The following is an 18,779-nucleotide window of genomic DNA, read 5'->3' on the forward strand; positions in this document are numbered from 1 at the left end:
TTAAAAACTATTGAAACTATAAAACTGACCAATCAACTATTGTAATATATTCAGATAAGTAGAAACCACTCTTATGAAATTTGATTGCATATTTTCACTATACTATAATAATCTGTGAATTTTCAGCATGTCTTTTTTTTTTAATAAGAGAAATCAAAATAAAATGATTTTTAAACACTTTAACTCTAAGGCTAAAAGTATCAAATGAAAATTGGATACTAAACTAGAGGCTTTAAAAGAGCATGTTTGGTCATTCACTTGTATGTACATGTATGTCCATTTTCAACAATGGCCACTCTACAAAATTGTAATTCATTTCTAAGATTTCTTTTTTGTTGATCTTGTCTTGACAATCATTTTTCCTTTTTCATTTTCTATCTATCAACTATTGTTTTTTGCCAAAAATATGCCTGAAAATCTTGTCTTGCAGATCATTTTTATGATGTACAGTTTCTCTCTATTTTATTTTGAGAAAATATGCAAAAATACCAAAAGGGTAAAACTCACCATTTAAGGGTAAGTAACTCCTTTAAGGAGTCAGATTTTCTCTATCTATAGCAGTTTTAAAAGTAATTGCAAAACTTGCATTTTAACCTTATGTTCTTCTTTTGGCAATGTCCTGTCATGTAGGTTGGTAGGCAGCATCATTGAACACATTTTAAAACAAGATACATGTTTCTTGGGATGGGAAATGTAACATTGGTGTGGATAATTTTCTCATTGAATACAAAAATGGAAATATATCATAATTGACTGAACACCCTGGACATGATGATTTATGGCCAAGTGTGGTATCAATTGACCCATTAGTTAGATAGGAGAAGATTTTTGTAAGAGTTTTAACAGACAAAGAAGGACGTCAAACTACAGACGCCAAGTGATGAGAATAGCTCACTTGATCCTTTGATTCAGGTGAGCTAAAAAAAAAAAATAACACCTGCATATTTGTCCGAATTCACAAACTTAATAGTTGATGTGCATATTACCATAACTTTATTGTTATGATGTAGTTAAATACTTGTTTACCTGTAAATAAAGTGTCATATTTTATCTTAATCCAGGTGATATCTTTATAAAACTTACAATTGTGAAGTGTTTGATTAGTTTTAGTTATTTATCTTTCAAGGTTAAACTGACAGGGGAGATTTAAATTTTATTCAAATTGACAGTCCATCTCGGATGCCCTTCTTCAGAAACATTATTTCATAGAAACTGTTGTTCCCTCTATATATGATATCTGACAAATTCACATATATATCAAGTTGAAATGTGATGACTGACAATGATTTTACCATATATTCATGAATTTCAGACATTTTCTAGTTTTTCCAATTTAAATTGCAAAGTGAAGTGGGAACCCTAACGTAAAAGAAACATTTGAAAATGAGAAAAGTAGATCAAAATAAGATCATGATTGTTGGTTGCTTAATGTCCAGTGGCAAATATCTCACGAATGTTCAGGATGATCAAAATAAGAAAAAAGTTTGACCATTAAAAGTCAAAATCAGAAACCTCCAACCAATGATCCATATTCTGAGTTACAAACCTGGGAGTTTTGAGTATATACTAGGACTAGATCTCTTTGAATAACACATTGTACCAATAATACCAGCAAAAACCAGCAGGCCAAGATTTAAAGCTACTATCAATAACAAAGTTCTGCTGTCTGACTTTTTCTTCTCTTTATCATTAGCAGCATCTACAAAACAAAAAATATAATGTAATTTAGATATCGTCAAAGCAGTTCTTAGTTAGGCAAAGTATATATGGTTAAAAGGAAGTAACAAGTGAAACTGCAAGCTACTGCTCACTAATGATACCCCCGCACAAATACTTGACGGTAAACAGGAAGTTGTTGAGTGATGAATCTGAAAACGCATCACACGGTATAGCTGACTTATATAAACCCTGAAACCAAATTTCAGAAATCCTTATGATTTAGTTCCTGAGAAAAATGCGACGAAAAATATTCATGGGACGGACGGATGGATGGACAGACAGGTAAAACAGTATACCCCCCTTTTTTAAAGCAGGGGTATAATTAAAGACGAATGGCCATACCTAGTTTTTACATTCAAGATAATATGTAGAAGTAAATTTATTTTCTGGTGCCATGTTAATTAGAAAACAAAATTGAAATAGTGAGAAATAACGAGAAATTTGGAGGAAACTCTTGATGAGCAACATTACTGTGCAAAATTAAGCAAGGGGTGTTCTTCATTTATACAATTAATATTCCAGAACCACAGAGTACCCTTAAAAATAGCCATTTTTCTATCAAAAAAGCTGCGGCACATATGTGTTTTGCAGTTTTATTCACACCCAAAGGTGTTGAAAATTCAGAATTTAAGAGTTTTATCAACAGATCTTTTATAGTGAAAACGCAGAACCAAAAAAGGCTACCATTGTCGCCTATGTAAATAATTACTTCATTTTAACCTAAAATATATAATTCATGTCTCTTGGCAGCAAAAATAGGGGAGGTAGGTAAGTAAATGATTTTATTCTTAAAATTTTACACAGACTATATATTATTTTATGGAAGCTTTCGTTTTAATGGTGCTTTAAGAAAAATACCTGGACTTAAACATCCGTGCTTATTCAAAAATGTTCATAAAATGTGTTAGGGCAGGTTAAGGTAGGTAGGGTCCTCAGGCAGGAAACAGAAATATATTTTTGTACCATATAATGAAGTGCTGAAACTGTTTAATCCACTTCAAGATAATTTAAAGAATTCAAAGCTACTGTTGCAGATGAAAAGACAGTGAAACCAGTAAAACATTATAAGATAGGAGCAACCTCCTGTCGCAGGAAAACATTATAAGACAGGAGATTTGGTGTTATGGGACAATGACACAGCAACCTCGTGTCACAGGAAAACATTATAAGATAGGAGATTTAGTGTTGTGGGACAAATGACACAGCAACCTCGTGTCACAGGAAAACATTATAAGACAGGAGATTTAGTGTTGTGGGACAATGAAACAGCAACCTCGTGTCACAGGAAAACATTATAAGACAGGAGATTTAGTGTTGTGGGACAATGACACAGCAACCTCGTGTCACAGGAAAACATTATAAGACAGGAGATTTAGTGTTGTGGGATAATGACACAGCAACCTCGTGTCACAGGAAAACATTATAAGACAGGAGATTTAGTGTTGTGGGACAATGACATAGCAACCTCATGTCACAGGAAAACATTATAAGACAGGAGATTTAGTGTTGTGGGACAATGACACAGCTTCAGACAACAAGCTGAGAATTGGTTTAATAAAATTTATGCATTTAACTGTGTAAATAAAATATTACTGATAAAAGTTTGAGATCTAATTCAAGGACAAATTTTTACTATAATTGCTTTGCTGGTATCTGAACCAAATAAGATTAGTAGGGCATATTACATAATAAATTAAAAAGATTAAGGATATGTGTTACAAAACTAGAGGCTCCAAGTAGTTTGTGTCACTCAAATAAGGTAAAAAAATATGCATCATTTAAACTTTAAACAACAGTGGCAAATATCTTCACACACTAGATTGTGACCAGGTTTGATCCTGATCCCCATATCCACCTGAGGAATATTTTTTTTTTAAATATGACATTAGTCTGAGGTCAAATTCATTTATTATAGGACAATGGCCCCTATAAAGAATAAATCAACAGTATGAAAAACAGAAACTCTAATGAATGATTAATGAATGATTAATGAATGATTAATGAATGATTTGTAACATGGAATAGGTATTGATGGCAGATTTGACAAACTTGTTCAGATTCAGAGAGATATAGAGCTAAGACATATGATATAGGGTCACTTCTGTAATGTATGTTGGTCTCTAGCTTTCCTTTCTAGTTTTATCCTTTGTTAAGTTACTGTCACATGTTATTGACTAGTACCCTACAGCCCTTTTTCTTAATATTATTCATAGTTGGAATGCACGAAATTTACCTCCACAACCGAAAGTTCTAATAACTTGAAAAAACTCTATTTTAGGTTAAATTCATATAAAATTATTTACTCTTAACCAAATTTTTTAAGAGCATGTTTGAAATCTAAATTCTGGTCAAATATGTTCATCTGACCTAGAAAAAGATAATATACAGCCTGCCTAGGGGATGAGTTCTAGATAGAATTATAAACAGTAAATATACTACATGTACATAGAATTATAAGGACCCTAGATATGATGAATTTATGAATGTGGCCTTGATGTAGAGGTTTAACTCTTATACAAAGTAAATATTTATAAATGGATTTATTCTGGTTCAAGGTTTATAACAGGTACTTGTATTACATAGAATTTGGTTAATGATACATATGATAATTTCTGCACTGCACATAACTGTGACTAAGCATAGGAAATGTTCCTTTAATATCATATATTATTCTTAAGTAATGTTATATCAATAAATCTAAATTTGTCAAGTATATAATTTGTTTTCTATCAAATTGAAATCTATACAATGGTAGTTCAACTCACTGTTCAAGTCTATGTGCATATTTCCCAGGATATAAATATAACAATAAATTTATATAGATGTATAGTATACAATATATAATATACATGTATAAAATGAACTTCTTCACTGCTTAACCTTTAAAGTTGTTAACTGTCTTCAACAAAAATTTCATCCTGAACATGCATAAAATATTTGCCACTGGACGTTAAGCAACCAACAATCAATCAATCAACAAAAATTGTCCACTCCCCCCTTTTTTGTTCTTGTCAATAGTATAGAGTAAAAATTTAAGATAAAAAAAAACCATTTATCACGTTTACAGCAAAAATTAATAATACTCTTGGCTAAAAGAAACTATGCTGTTTTTGATAGTCAAAAAAATTATAATATGGTGTAAAAATAAAAACTGATTGTTAGCATGCACAATATGAATGAACATCAAAATTCTTGAGATAGATCTTATACATGTAACTACAACCTTGAACTGTGATGTGAGGCACATAGAGTTCTACATGACAGCTGGAATGCATAATAGCAATTGTACTTTTAACTGATTGCCAAAAAAACAATCAGAAAAAGCAGAGGAGCTAGTATATTGTAAATCAACTAATTTTCACAGATACTTTAAGACGTGTTTAGTTCTTTAATTGTAGCCGACACATGTACATAAGGAACAAGAATGTGTCCATAGTACACGGATGCCACACTCACACTATCATTTTCTATGTTCAGTGGACCGTAAAATTGGGGTCAAAACTCTAATTTGGCATTAAAATTAGAAAGATCATATCATAGGGAACATGTGTACTAAGTTTCAAGTTGATTGGACTTCAACTTCATCAAAAACTACCTTGACTAAAAACTTTAACCAAAAACTTTAATCTGAAACGGGACAGACGGACGGACAAACGACCGAACTGACGCACAGACCGAAAAACATAATGCCCCTAGGTGGGGCATAAAAATCCAAGTTTTATATATTCGTGACAACTTATAAACTCATGTTATTTTCTACTGTGGTTGACATTTGAACATCTTTCGGTTCTTTTCCTTTTCTTTTGTTGTCTGTTGGACTTTCCCAACAGATTAAATAGAAGCCATTTTCTGACTTTTAAATGCTGAACAATTAATATTTCAATTTTCTGTGTGTAACTTGATTATAAACATAACATGAATAAAGGGCTTTTCTTTAAATCGAAAGCATTGAACAACATTTTCCAGCTTGAATCAAATGTACAGCCCTCCCCACACTGGCATGACTAGCATTGTGGAGTCATTTTATGATACTGTTATTCTAATTGTCCAGTATAGTCAATACCGTTCTGATTGAGAATCCCATGCAAAGTAGTAGAGCCAGTAACCCCAATAAATGGCCATGAAAAAGGTGTGCTTTTAAACATCAATTGTTTGAGCAAATTTAATGTGTATGTATTGCTCAAAGTATCATTTTGAAAGTATAATAAGAACAATTGTATATCTGCTTTATCAAGAAATATGTAACCTTTTCCACCTTTTTTCATGATTTCATACATGTATGTGGTGCAATGAAAGTGGCATTAAACACCAAAAAAACAAACAACAAAAAACATTTTTTTTTTTTAAATCCTGAATCGCCACTGAAATGATACTCTTTTTAATTGACTCCAAACAAACCTGCAAAAAAAAATGCCACCAGTGAAAAATATTAAATCCCCAAAAAATGATTTACTCTCTCCATTTTTGATAACCTGCAGACAAGGTAGTAGATTGCATGTGAAGATAATTATAGATTTCAATTTTTGCTTACCTACAGACAGGTTTGTTGAATTGTCAGCGGGAATACCATCCATACAGGCATCAGGACAACAACATATATGGTGAAGTTCTGATATCTAGAAAAATAATATTAAATACTGTAGATAATTCATGACATGCATAATAAATTTGTCATAAGATAATGAAGAGAATAATTTAGAAAACGAATCAATTATGAATAATGAAATATGAAATAAATTCTTTTCAATTTCAATTAATTTTAAAAAAAAATTTAAACACTACTTTACATAAATCTGTCACTGTAAAAACAGTAGTGAAAAAAATCATCAAATCAGATTAATTCAGTAAGTTGGTTAAAACCCGAGAAATAGGGAATTATAAAAATAAGTTCCCCAAACGAGTAACTATCCCTCAAATGAGGAATACTTTTCTATTGTTAAACAACTTTTATTTCAAGTCCACATTTTATACTTGAAATGGCATAGATTCATGAAAAATGCAGCTAATTTCCTAAAAGATTAATAATCCTAAACTGACTTACAGAGAAGCAACAAACTTACGAAAACATGGATAAATTTAGAATATTTAAGGCTAAAAACTTTTCTTAAACCCAAAATACAAACACAGTTAATTGAGAAAAATTGTTCCATTTTCTATAAATTTGTGCCATTTTTAGTAAAAAATGCATAAGGGTCCGCGGAACCCAGTGTCTCGCCCACTTTTGCTGTTAGTCTCAGGCTCAACAAAAATGGGGAAAAAATTATTAAAATTTTTCCTCTAGATACTATCTTTTAATTGTAAGAAGTTCTGTTCAAGTTTGGTAAAAATCCAAGAAGGTTTATGAATCTAATAAATGTTTTAAAAACTTTAACTGCAGACTGTACGTAATGTTAACTGGAATAAAACTTAGTCCATTTAGAAGTAATATAAGGAAAAACAGGAAATAAATTTTTACAAAATTTCCTTCTAGATACTAGCTTTTGATCATAAACAAGCTTCTGTCCAAGTTTGGTACAAATCCAGGATAGTTTAAGAAAGTTATCAAAATTTTGAAAGCTTTAACCACAGAGTGAATGTAATGTTAACTGGCAGAAAAACTAAGTCCATTTATAAGTAATATACGGATAAACAGGATTTTTTTTTTTAAATTTACTTTTGAATACTATATTATGATCACAAACAAGCTTCTGTCCAAGTGTGGTATAAATCCAGGATAGTTTAAGAAAGTTGTTAAAATTTCAAAAACTTTAATAGTTAAACTTCTAATTATAAGAACATCATGGTTCAGACATACGATAGACAAATATTTTCAAAATTCCTTCCAGAGATTTAAAAATTAGTTGTGAGAGGATGAAAACAATAAAACTTACAATGCCAGTTTTCAAATCATCATGCTTTATACTGAACACTGCAGTGTCAGGATTCAAAAGACTTTTATCACAGATTAAACGTATATGAGATTTCTTTCTGAAGTTACCTCTGAAAAGAAAAGTATATGAAATTAATAACATCTTATTTATAACTACCATTAGAAGATTATCCTATGATTAATAAATTGTTTCCCACAATTAAAATATTTTTGTAATATTCATTTTTAAAACCATAATAAGTATATGTATTACATTTCAATTATTACATGTTATAAGCAACATGTAATAACTTCAAATGTTATACAGAAATAAGTCTGTGGATAATTACCAGGTATTAGTAAAAATATGTTTAAATTTATAGTTGAGAAAGGAAAAACAGCCAGCAAACAATGAATAGTAAGCCCCTTCTGCCCCTAAAAGCATAACAAATACTGAGTACTTGAGGTATAATAAATTCAGACTAATTTATTCTGAAGAACAAATAAATATCTACCTTCAAGTCAAATAAAAACTTGCTATTTAAGACATGCAATGGATAAAAATGTTTGCCATGTTTACACAGAAACTTAAAATAAATTTCTTGGATTAAGAAATCTGCTGCTGATAAATGAGACTATCTTTTACATGTAATAAGTTATTGATAATATTGATTTAAAAAGAAAAATCTACATTTTAATTTTAGACAATATGAATTGATTAATCCTTTAAATTTGTGCAGATATTCCATTTATTATCAAAACAACTGTTTTATTATTATGGAGTCATTTTGTTTTACAATAATTTTTAAATCCTAAAACCCAGATGAGCTTAATGGACAACATTCCCAATGTGAAAGGTTGCCATATCGACAGAATTTAATGTACATGTACATGTATCCCAATTCTTACCCAGTTCCATTAAATGTCAATGTTACAATAGGAGGACTATCTGTACTCTTTACTGCAACAGTGAAGTTGGCTGAATTATGCTGTCCATATGTGTAATAATATTGCCTGTTTAAGATTTTACCAAATTTGCAAATCTGAAAAATAAGACATTGATGTTAAAATTTAGATACAAGATAGAGAAATGTGTGACTTTTACCAATAGATACATATACATATCATAGCCTTTTAATTAATTCCCTATCCTTCAATCTTTATATCGTGGTATGCATGGTAAAAAGAGTTATTTCCTAATAAGAATCGTGCAGAATTCTTAAATTATAATATGATATTTCAAAATATGGTTAATTTACAATGCAACCCAAAAACTTTTGATTCTTAAATATTTATATTAAAACCTTTGACAGTCATGACAGTGAATTAACAATTTTATTTAGAAACCTTTATATTCAGTTTGTGTAAATATGGTTAATCATGGTAAATGTTTAATGGCAGTGTGCTGATTCTTTTAAGAATTCTATTATGGCTAATACATATCATGCATAATGTACAGTCAGGGGTACTCCTTGTACAAGTAATTTTTATTTACTTGAAGAAGTAAATATTAATATACATATTTAAGTAAATTTGTAGGATACTTATACAAGTGTATTTTATTTACTTGTATAGGTAAAAAAAAATTGGGCTTACTTTGACATTCAGATTTTTTTACTTATACAAGTAAAAAAGTCATCCTACATTTGTATCTTCTTTTCTTGAATTCTTAGGACTTCTTTGCTCTAATAGAATTTTTGATTGTCTGTCCTTTGCGGATGTCTTTACTAATCATTTAAGTGTAATTTCATGGACAATGAAAATCTCATTTGTCTGTTATCTTCAGAACACTGCTCATTTACAAGCTCCCAAGGGGCAATTTTTGAAGGCCTTGCGCAAATACTTAAGATCTTTGCGCAATCAGTTTCTTTGTTGAATTTAATAAATGAGATGAAACATTGAACTCTAATAAAAAATTATGAGCTAACCTGAGAAAAATTGTTAAAGGCATGTTTTTACATCTCAAAACTTGAGAATTTTTGTGGGATTGTAAAAAAAATTTACTTATACAAGTAAATTTTTGAGAAAATTAAGGGGAGATTATTCAAACATTATAATTAACTTATATAAGTTTATTTTATTTACTTCTTCAAGTAAATAAAGATTACTTGTACAAGTAGTACCCCTGACTGATGTAAATGTGGATGAATCACATGAAAAACATATACAGTGAATATATAACTGGATGGAATCAGAATGTGCCATGCAATAGATCACCTCACCTCCCTCAAAGATTTTTTACTGAACACACAAAGAGCAGTTTATAACAATCTATATGTACATGAATTAACGAGTAATCTACATGTATATACATGTCAAAAGTAGTACACCTTGAATAAAAGTACTCTCAACTGTACAGGCTGTATATAATTAGTTAGTATCATGCTTTTTCAAGGGTACATGTAATTCAAGACAGATGTTTGTTTACTATTTATAATCTTATCATTAAAATCATCATATCTAGGTATACATTGTGTCAATGTTAAAATGTCATGCTTAAGTGGTCACATTTAAAAATTGTCTTAGGTCACTTTTAAGCAAAATCAACATTCAAATAAAAGGCTTTTGAACATTTTTAAAAGTCACAGGTCCTTTTAAATGAAATGTTAGGTCGAAAGGTCACAGGTCAGGTTTGACCATGTTGAAGTGACTTAAGAGACCAGTGTGCTGTGGAGTTATATACATGTACATGTATATCTATTATCATGTCTTAATATTTCATAAGTACACATACACTAATCATGCTAATTATATCATGTATATAATTATATAAATAAACATCTTGAGAAGTAATTAGGACCATACATCATAAAGAGAGCCTTGAATTGCAAGTGAATGTTCAGTCTAGACAAAATTGACTGAGAGAATACCTACAAAAAATGTACATTTTGTACATGCATGTACAGATCACATTTAAAGATGCATTTAAAGATGCATTTAAAGATTAAGAGTTGAACAGAAATGAGATAATTATAGACAAAATAAAAAGGTTCATCGAGTCAGTATTCATAGGTGTACAGAAATGATTGAGATATATATATGTCATTTGTACATATGTACATTGTACATGTAAATGACATATATAATAATACATGTACAACATGTACATGTATAACTGGTATTTTGCATAATCCCTTAAGAAATTATTTTCATGAAATATAATAATTAAAAACTTCAAACTAAAGCTTTTTACATCTTTTATGGTAGAATGGTGTTAATGTTTTGCTCACCTCATATTGCAGCAGTCTGCTACATTAGCCACTAGTCTGATGCCCAAGACTAGTAAATTTTATTCAGACTAGTAAGTATTTGTAATAATTTGTTTAGATACATGTACATAAGAAAAATGTAGGAATATTGGTGTTCAGCATGTTCAGACTAGTCATATTGCTAGTAGTTGGAAAAGATTTTGGTGCAGAACGTTGTAGTACAAAATGTACACTAAACAAGTTGAATTTATAAACTTAAACAGAATAAAATTTGTGTGTATTGTACATTCACTTACTGAGACAGACATACAAGGTTCACCATATCTATTTTTATCCCCTAGATCATAGGGTTCATTATAAGACTGGCAAGGATTAAAGCTATAATTCCAAAGTTCTGACCGTAGTCTATTTGTCACTCTGTAATAAGTAGAAAACCTACAAAATAGTAATCATGGTAATTAAATAAGTGCTAGTTCAAAATATATCATGACTATACAATTCATGTACATGATGATCATGTACAAATGTACATTGTACATGTACATGATGACGATGTACTGAAGAACTTTTCAAGTCTTAAATGATAAAAAAACACACATACACAAAATAATGTGTCCATGCATACATTTATACAAAGTTGGAGCGCAATGTGGATTCAGCATAAATAATTAAACAATAAATTAGTATTTTGGGATATTAAACATGTCATGTCATGTATGTTAAACATGTTAAAGGGGCATAAACTACAAATTGGGCAAAATGTAAAAAATTTTTTTTATTGTTTCAAACATTTGCATGATTTGTAAAAGCAGAATATAGAAATAATATTTCACTATAACATGTATAATAAGCAGTCAGTTTGGTTAAATGTCATCAAAGTAAGCAAACGATCAGTACTAATGTATTATTGGATTGCAAGTCAATAATGTTGGTGGGGCATATATAAACATGTATAAATAATAAATTAATCATGTTAACATGGTTAATAAGGTGATCAATGGTGATGAAATATGTATCTGCTTATATAATTGTCTATATCTACTTGTCATACTATATATACATGCACATGTACACTGTACATACATGTACATGTATGCAGATACATGTACTATGTTCAATATGTACATGTATGAAATGGAACAGAAGGAATTGATATGTTTTCAATTTATGAATCAACTCCCTATGCAGTCATGCACTTCACAAAATCCAAAGAAAAGGAACATTCCTTTAAAAGATGAACTTGTACATATACTGTACATGTGCAGTGACACAAAAGAAATATCAAATGAGAAATTGTAAAGAATACCACGTATAGATCTATGTATTTTAGTTCTAAGATTTAAACTATATTTTTTTCACTGAGCTTAAAACAATACTGAGTGTACCTCCTTTAAATCTTGCATTGAGATTTCTTTGCAGTACTTGATTTGGAAAAATAACTGTGTCATGTTTTTGCTAGTACATGTACGGTTATACATTTGTAGTAGCAAATTCTGCTATTATACAATTACATATGCATGATGTGTATGTACAACTTCCAATAATATTATCGTACAGAGTTGAAAGCTTCTGATATATATACAAGAAACCATGGAAACAGTCAACCACCCAGACAGCTGATGTATAAAAATGATGAGTTTTTTTGTTATATTAAAATGGGTATAGGAAAAAATAATGTATTGCATGAGGAACTTTGAATTTTTAAGCATACAAAAGTAACCTATACTTGCCCCAAAAAATCATATACATGTATAATTTTGGAATGGCCGAAATGACTAGATTTCGAAATAAAAATATGACCAAAGATTACTGCTAGTACACATATGTACATGTATATCATGTATATATATGTAGGTATCAATATTGAAAGTGATTAGATTTTTAAGCTTATACATGTTATAAGCACAAGTTTGGAATCAAGACATGCATTTTGTTTACTTAACATAGGACTGATAAAATAACCAGCCACCACTGAAATGACAAAATTATATTTCTATCAAACGTATGACCGACTAAAAATTTTGAAGAGTAAATTTGGATCTAAACATGGGTGGACCAGCATTGGATGCAAGTTCTACAATTGCAACAATCGGGTAATCTGACAAACAAAGTATTGATTTGGCGTGGCCTAATATCATGTTTGGGATAGTAATCTATTATTTTTTAAAATATCCTTGACTGAAATCCTTCAAAACCGATGTACATTTTATATATACATGTATATCAAGCACAAACATGCAAGTATATGAAAGTCGTCTTTTCAGACCATATCGCTTTCTGGGATTACATTGTATGTGACAATCACGGCAGTCAGACCCTAGATTTTGTGACACTTGATCTATTAAAATCATACTTAACTACATGTTCAATCACTTTTGTTTTGCAATGCAACAGGTCTGGCTATACTGCCAGTTAAAGCCAGTCTTTTAGACCATACTGCCAGTTCTGCAATACTTTGTAAAGTCAATTCAGTCATGGTTTTTCATGTTCAAAGGAAGATAAATATAATCAATGTATATACACCGTAGAAAGAGACATTTAGAAACAAATGGCAAAATACATTTTAATTATACATTTATATAAAATTTATTGATAAAAATGTATATCAATTTTCAAATTGACTGTTTGAAGAAATTCGTAAAATAGTGATAAAAGTGAAGGAACAAGAAATGATAACTATCAGATAGTTATTCAAAAGCAAAGATTGTTGTTCTTATCATGCAGTCATTGCAATTGGTGTTCCTTGTTTCTAAACATTTGTACTTATGTTTGATATGGATGGCAAAATGTTAATTTTTATTCTTTGTTACCAAAAAAATAATTAATCTAGACAATCTAGCACCTAAGTCAAAGGGATCTATTAATCATTTGTTAATGTCTTAATCATCTGTTACATAAAAGTCATGTGTCCTCTTTATTGTTTCAGAGCAGATGCGCACATTTTGACAAATAACTTTTTGTTAAGTCCTAATATTTATAATTCTTTTCAAAACATTCGTCTGTCAAACAATTAATGCATACATGTATATAACATGTATAATAAGAACAATATGAAAATTATGGCCGAAAACAACTGTGGCTGAGACAACTAGAGCTGAACTGGTAACGGGCTGAAATGACTTGTGGCTGGTATTGGGTCCGTTCGCGCCCAATACACGTTCGCACCCATTTTTTTAATTCAAAAACCCGATGAATTATAAGATGTTTTTTAAGATGTTTATCTCAAAATAAAGAAAAATTCAGCAATTTTTGAATTTTTTAAATGAAATATTGTTTTAAATTGATTTGATGATTAATTATTTATGATAACTGTTAATTATATACGGTGTTTACACAGCTAAACTTGATGTAAATTCTGCATGTAGTTATATTAGCATGTACATTGTATTTAACTTGGTATGAGTAAAAACAATTAAGATTCAAAATGTTATTGTTGTTGAGTTTAAAGCGGTTTGGTATCTTAACATTTAAATAAAATTCAACACAAAAAACCTTTTTAGAACAGTAGAAAGTCACTTTATTTTGAAACAATGAAAAAAAAAAATATAGCAATACACTAACCAAAACACGATTAAAAAGATATTCAACACAAAAAACGTCACTTTATTTTGCATGTTTTGAAACAATGAAAAAAAACTTATTTATAGCAATACAATAACCAAAACACGATTAAAAAAATATTCAACACAAAAATCGTTTTTAGAAAGTCTCTTCATTCCAAAACAATGAACAAAAAAAATATTTATAGCAATACATTAACCAAAATACGATTGAAAAATAATTTAAGACAAAATCAATAAAAAGGGTGCGAACGTAAAAGGGGGCGAACGTGAATGGGCGCCAACAGACCCGGGTGCGAACGTGAAAGGGCGCCAACGGACCCGGATTCCTTGTGGCTGAACTGATTGGCACATGTGGCCGAAACGTCTCGAAAGCGGGTCAGACATTTTCTCTTAGTTATGGCATCAAATTTTATGGGAACAGCATGTGTCATATCCTGAAATAGTCCAAATAATTATGACCTCTTGGAAGGCTATTTTAAATTTTTGCTTTGACGCCTTCCTGCGATGTAAGGCGTCAAAGAATAAAAAATATAATAGCCTTTCAAGACGTCATAATTATTTGGACTAATCCTGAAATGGTGGTTAAATAGCAATTAGGTAAATCTGCTGTCAGGAAATGCTGAAAAGGGAAGAAAAAAAGACTACATGTATATATACATATGTTTACTTGTACATGTTACGTACATTGTATCTAAAGGAACAAATTACCTTGGGAACCCATCAATCCTTTCCAATGGTTTCAAATTTATAGTTCCATAGTCAGATATTTTAACTTGACACGAAGAGATTTTTTCCACATTATACTGAGTATTGCCTCCTTTTATTAAATCCGTGGTAAAAGCTAGGACGAACAGTGTACACAACCATAAATATCGACAAAGTGAAAGTTTGCAATGCATATTTTGACATTGGTTTGACGCAATGGTTACGTATATCAATTGCATTTGCACTGTTGAAGATCATCTACAGTGCACCTTTTTACTGAAAGCCCTTTTGAAGTATTCGTAAACAGATCTATACTGAGGATTAAGGTCAACATTCATTGACTGCTGTCTCAGCTGATCATATTGTCCCGATCATATTTCTGATAAACAAAGTTCCGAATGGCTATCTCATCGGAACTTATCTTGCGTTAAAAAAGCGCGCCAAATTTTGTTTAGCTCACCTGGTGCTGGAACTAATAAACGAATGGAGGAACGAGCTATTAATTTGATGCATATTATAATGAAATAAGCAGATACATATGTTTTCAAATGGAAGTAAAAGAAGCAATATAATTAACTTACATTGTACTGATGTGTACTGGTCCAGGATTTTTCCGGACTCTATAGCTACTCCCCAGTCTTATTTCAAAAAATTGGAAAATTGAATTAAAGTTACTAATTCAAACAACCCTCTTCATAAGCAAATCAAAACAAACATTACTCATGGAACAACATATAAAAAGATGCAATATTGATAATGTCAAAAAAGAATATATTGAAACATTTGTTGATAAGTGGTGCAATATTTTGTCTCTCTTGTTACCATGAAACATAAATTTTTAGATATTTAGAAAAGGTTTCGATAAAATTTTAAGCTTGTTTTTCATAGCCAATAAGATGGTTTTCAAGAGTAAAAACTCTATATACTTTCATTCTGTGTAATGATAGATTATTTGTGAATTTTCCATGTTGTACTGAAAAATACATAAAAAAAAATAGTTTTTCAAAGGTTATAAAAATAACCACCAGCAATGCAAGTCTAAGATAGCAATTTATAATGTTTAACATTTTTTCTCTTTCTATTAAACCTGAGACTACTATAACACGTTATAGTTGTCTCAGATTAAACCCAACATCAAGTAATTCCCTCGCATGTTGGTCACAGTTTACTTTTGGCTTTTTTTGTTGTTGGTAACAGTAACGTACGTTAATCATATCATGATCACCATATTAACATGATTAAGTTCTATCCTGTTACCCTTTTTGTCTATCCCGTTATCGATGGCAGTATTGCATCTGCATATCATAGTGCCAAATTTCGAAGATTAAGAAGTTGTAACCTTTAAATGAGCTCAAACAGCCAAACATTTCATTATGTGTGAATTAAACTATATGTGATTATAAACTTTTTAAAGACGTTTATGTCAAATATTGTCTATCCTGTTACTGTAACCACAGTAACCATAGAAACAGGATAGATATAACAGGATAGACAATTTTCTTCATTTGTGAATGCTGTTGTGAAATAGCTACTCCCTTTGATGAAGTGATAATGTTTTTCTGTTGTGATTTTGGTTTCCAACACGTATAATTGCACTGTTTACAAGTATAATATTGGCGTAATTAATAAATATGTTAGTAACAGTATCAGGGGCTTGGCGGGCGTGCGCCCCCTAAAATTTGCAAAGCATGGGTTGCCTCAGCTTATAATAAAGAATATTTCAATAATTTTACCTCACTACCTTTTAAGTTTGCGCCCCCCCCCCCTAACCTAAAATCATGGCCTGGATCCGCCCCTGAGTATAGACATGACAAAAGGGTACCCACTAATTTTTTTTCACTAAATGTCTTGAATTTTCTTTTCTTTACACTGTTACATGTATGCAAGAAATGTGCTGTGTTAAATCTTTAGGATGCTTTGTGCTTTTGAAATCATCACTGAATAGTTCAATATTCATAGGGAGAAACAATTTAACGGTTGCAATGCATACATACCGGTGATTTATACTGCCTAAGTGTTAAGTTTTCACACGTCGTTTTGAATGATAAAAGTTTTTACGGTAAAATATTACCCTAGAAAGAAAAAGGGGTGGTACACCTGAGATAAATATTATAAATGGGACTATATTTCAAAACTGGGATAATGAGGACACGCACGTGGGTCTCCATCTAGATTTGGGGTTCTATGACTGAATGAAGGTATACACAGCCGTGCCGCTGGAATGGGTCCCCTTTTTATATTTAAATTGTGTTAATGGCATACATTAAATTTCACTGAGGTCAAATATCAATGGGTCAGTGATTTTCATCCTCCGAATTATAATAGATGTTTCAAATTGTTTAAATGCTGTTTTGTCGTTTTTTTTATTCAAATTAAGATATCAAAACTTGTACTTGGATGGAGAGTTGTCTCATTGGCACTCATACCACATCCTCTTATTTATATTGTATAATATGTGATTACTGAGAAAACTATGAATGGGTCATGATTTTGCCATCAGATTTTTTCTCAAGATTTTAATTTATGAAATGTGGGTGTTTTGCCAGCTGCACTACTGTACCCAAAATCCCATATTAAGATCGACCCCCACTCCCCGTGATTGAGAAATAACCCTCATTAAATTAGAGTGGCTTGAAAGTTTTTGAAGTAAACTACTTTAATCCTAATATTATTGAAAATTAATAGTTTTGGGCTAAACGTTGGGGAAGTTTTTTTTATCATTTGCGGATTTGCCTGGGACATAAATAGATCTGATCGTGCCACATGTAATCCCCCACCTTTTTGCCCTTCCACACAGGAATTTACCTTCACGTACTGTTGCACCCAAATTAAATACAGAATGAAAATAAATAATTGAATTTGACCTTATAAAAAAATCTATGATTTCACCCCAAAAATATTAAGAATTAAAGTATAGGACAGGCATATTAAAATTGCACATTGCTAGAACACAATGAAATATACGTACCAATGTTAAAATCGTAATACAAGTAGACAGGAAATACGAAAAAAGTTCAAAAAGCATTGCATAACAAATATATCCGCGAAAAGTATATATATATTTATAAAGGTGCATATCACGTATATTTACATCATTGTTGTTTTCTGACCTGAAGAATTCTCATAAAACTTATCTGGTGCATTTATCTCCTCTACAAAGTTATATTGGTATTTAGCAGTCTTTGCCAAAAAAAAAAAAACTAACCACTTGTAAAGTTAACTCCGAGGTTGTATCAACTATGAAATATGTATAGAGACCTGTTTGTTATTGTCTTATTGAAAAATATCACTGAAAAGTATATTAGTGTGGTCGACATGTTGCTAAATGCTGTATATCATATATGACAGAAACGCAAAATGAAATTTCATTGAAATGTAACCATTCTTTTAAGAGCAAAGAAAAGTATGCAGTTAAATGATTACAAAATGTTGATTAGGGCTACTCAAATGTTCCTAAACCACATTTTTCTTCACCAGCAGACTGTACTATAGCTATATACAGTAACATTACTAAGTATACGCAAAGTCGGCGGAGGGAAGGAGATTTAAACCAAAAAAAAAATCCACTTCAAGAGGCTTTATTTTTAAGAATTTCAGCAATTTCTGTTTATTATCGCGTGCATAGCGGAGAAGTTGATCTCACTGAGGATAGCATCCATGGCATACTCAAATCCTTTATTGATTGAAATTATAAAACCCGACCCGAAATAATCCGATTGATTTCACTAAAAAGAT

At 30.7% G+C, this 18,779-nt stretch overlaps 1 protein-coding gene across 1 annotated transcript in view; it reads right to left on the minus strand.

Annotated features, from left to right (window-relative positions):
- The window catches only part of LOC127736361 (probable serine/threonine-protein kinase pats1), a 30,571-nt gene extending 15,162 nt beyond the window's left edge, over positions 1-15,409 (minus strand). Inside the window, exons 1-6 of the mRNA XM_052246862.1 lie at positions 15,048-15,409; positions 11,073-11,211; positions 8,477-8,610; positions 7,590-7,698; positions 6,251-6,335; positions 1,547-1,699 (exon numbers count right to left, since the gene is read on the minus strand). Coding sequence (XP_052102822.1) covers positions 1,547-1,699; positions 6,251-6,335; positions 7,590-7,698; positions 8,477-8,610; positions 11,073-11,211; positions 15,048-15,283 — 856 coding nt within the window. The 5' untranslated portion in view covers positions 15,284-15,409. The remainder of the gene's footprint in view (positions 1-1,546; positions 1,700-6,250; positions 6,336-7,589; positions 7,699-8,476; positions 8,611-11,072; positions 11,212-15,047) is intronic.
- Between the last annotated feature and the right edge of the window lie 3,370 nt (positions 15,410-18,779).

Source organism: Mytilus californianus, unplaced genomic scaffold (genome assembly GCF_021869535.1).
Source record: "Mytilus californianus isolate M0D057914Y unplaced genomic scaffold, xbMytCali1.0.p SCAF_30, whole genome shotgun sequence".
Classification (NCBI taxonomy): domain Eukaryota; kingdom Metazoa; phylum Mollusca; class Bivalvia; order Mytilida; family Mytilidae; genus Mytilus; species Mytilus californianus.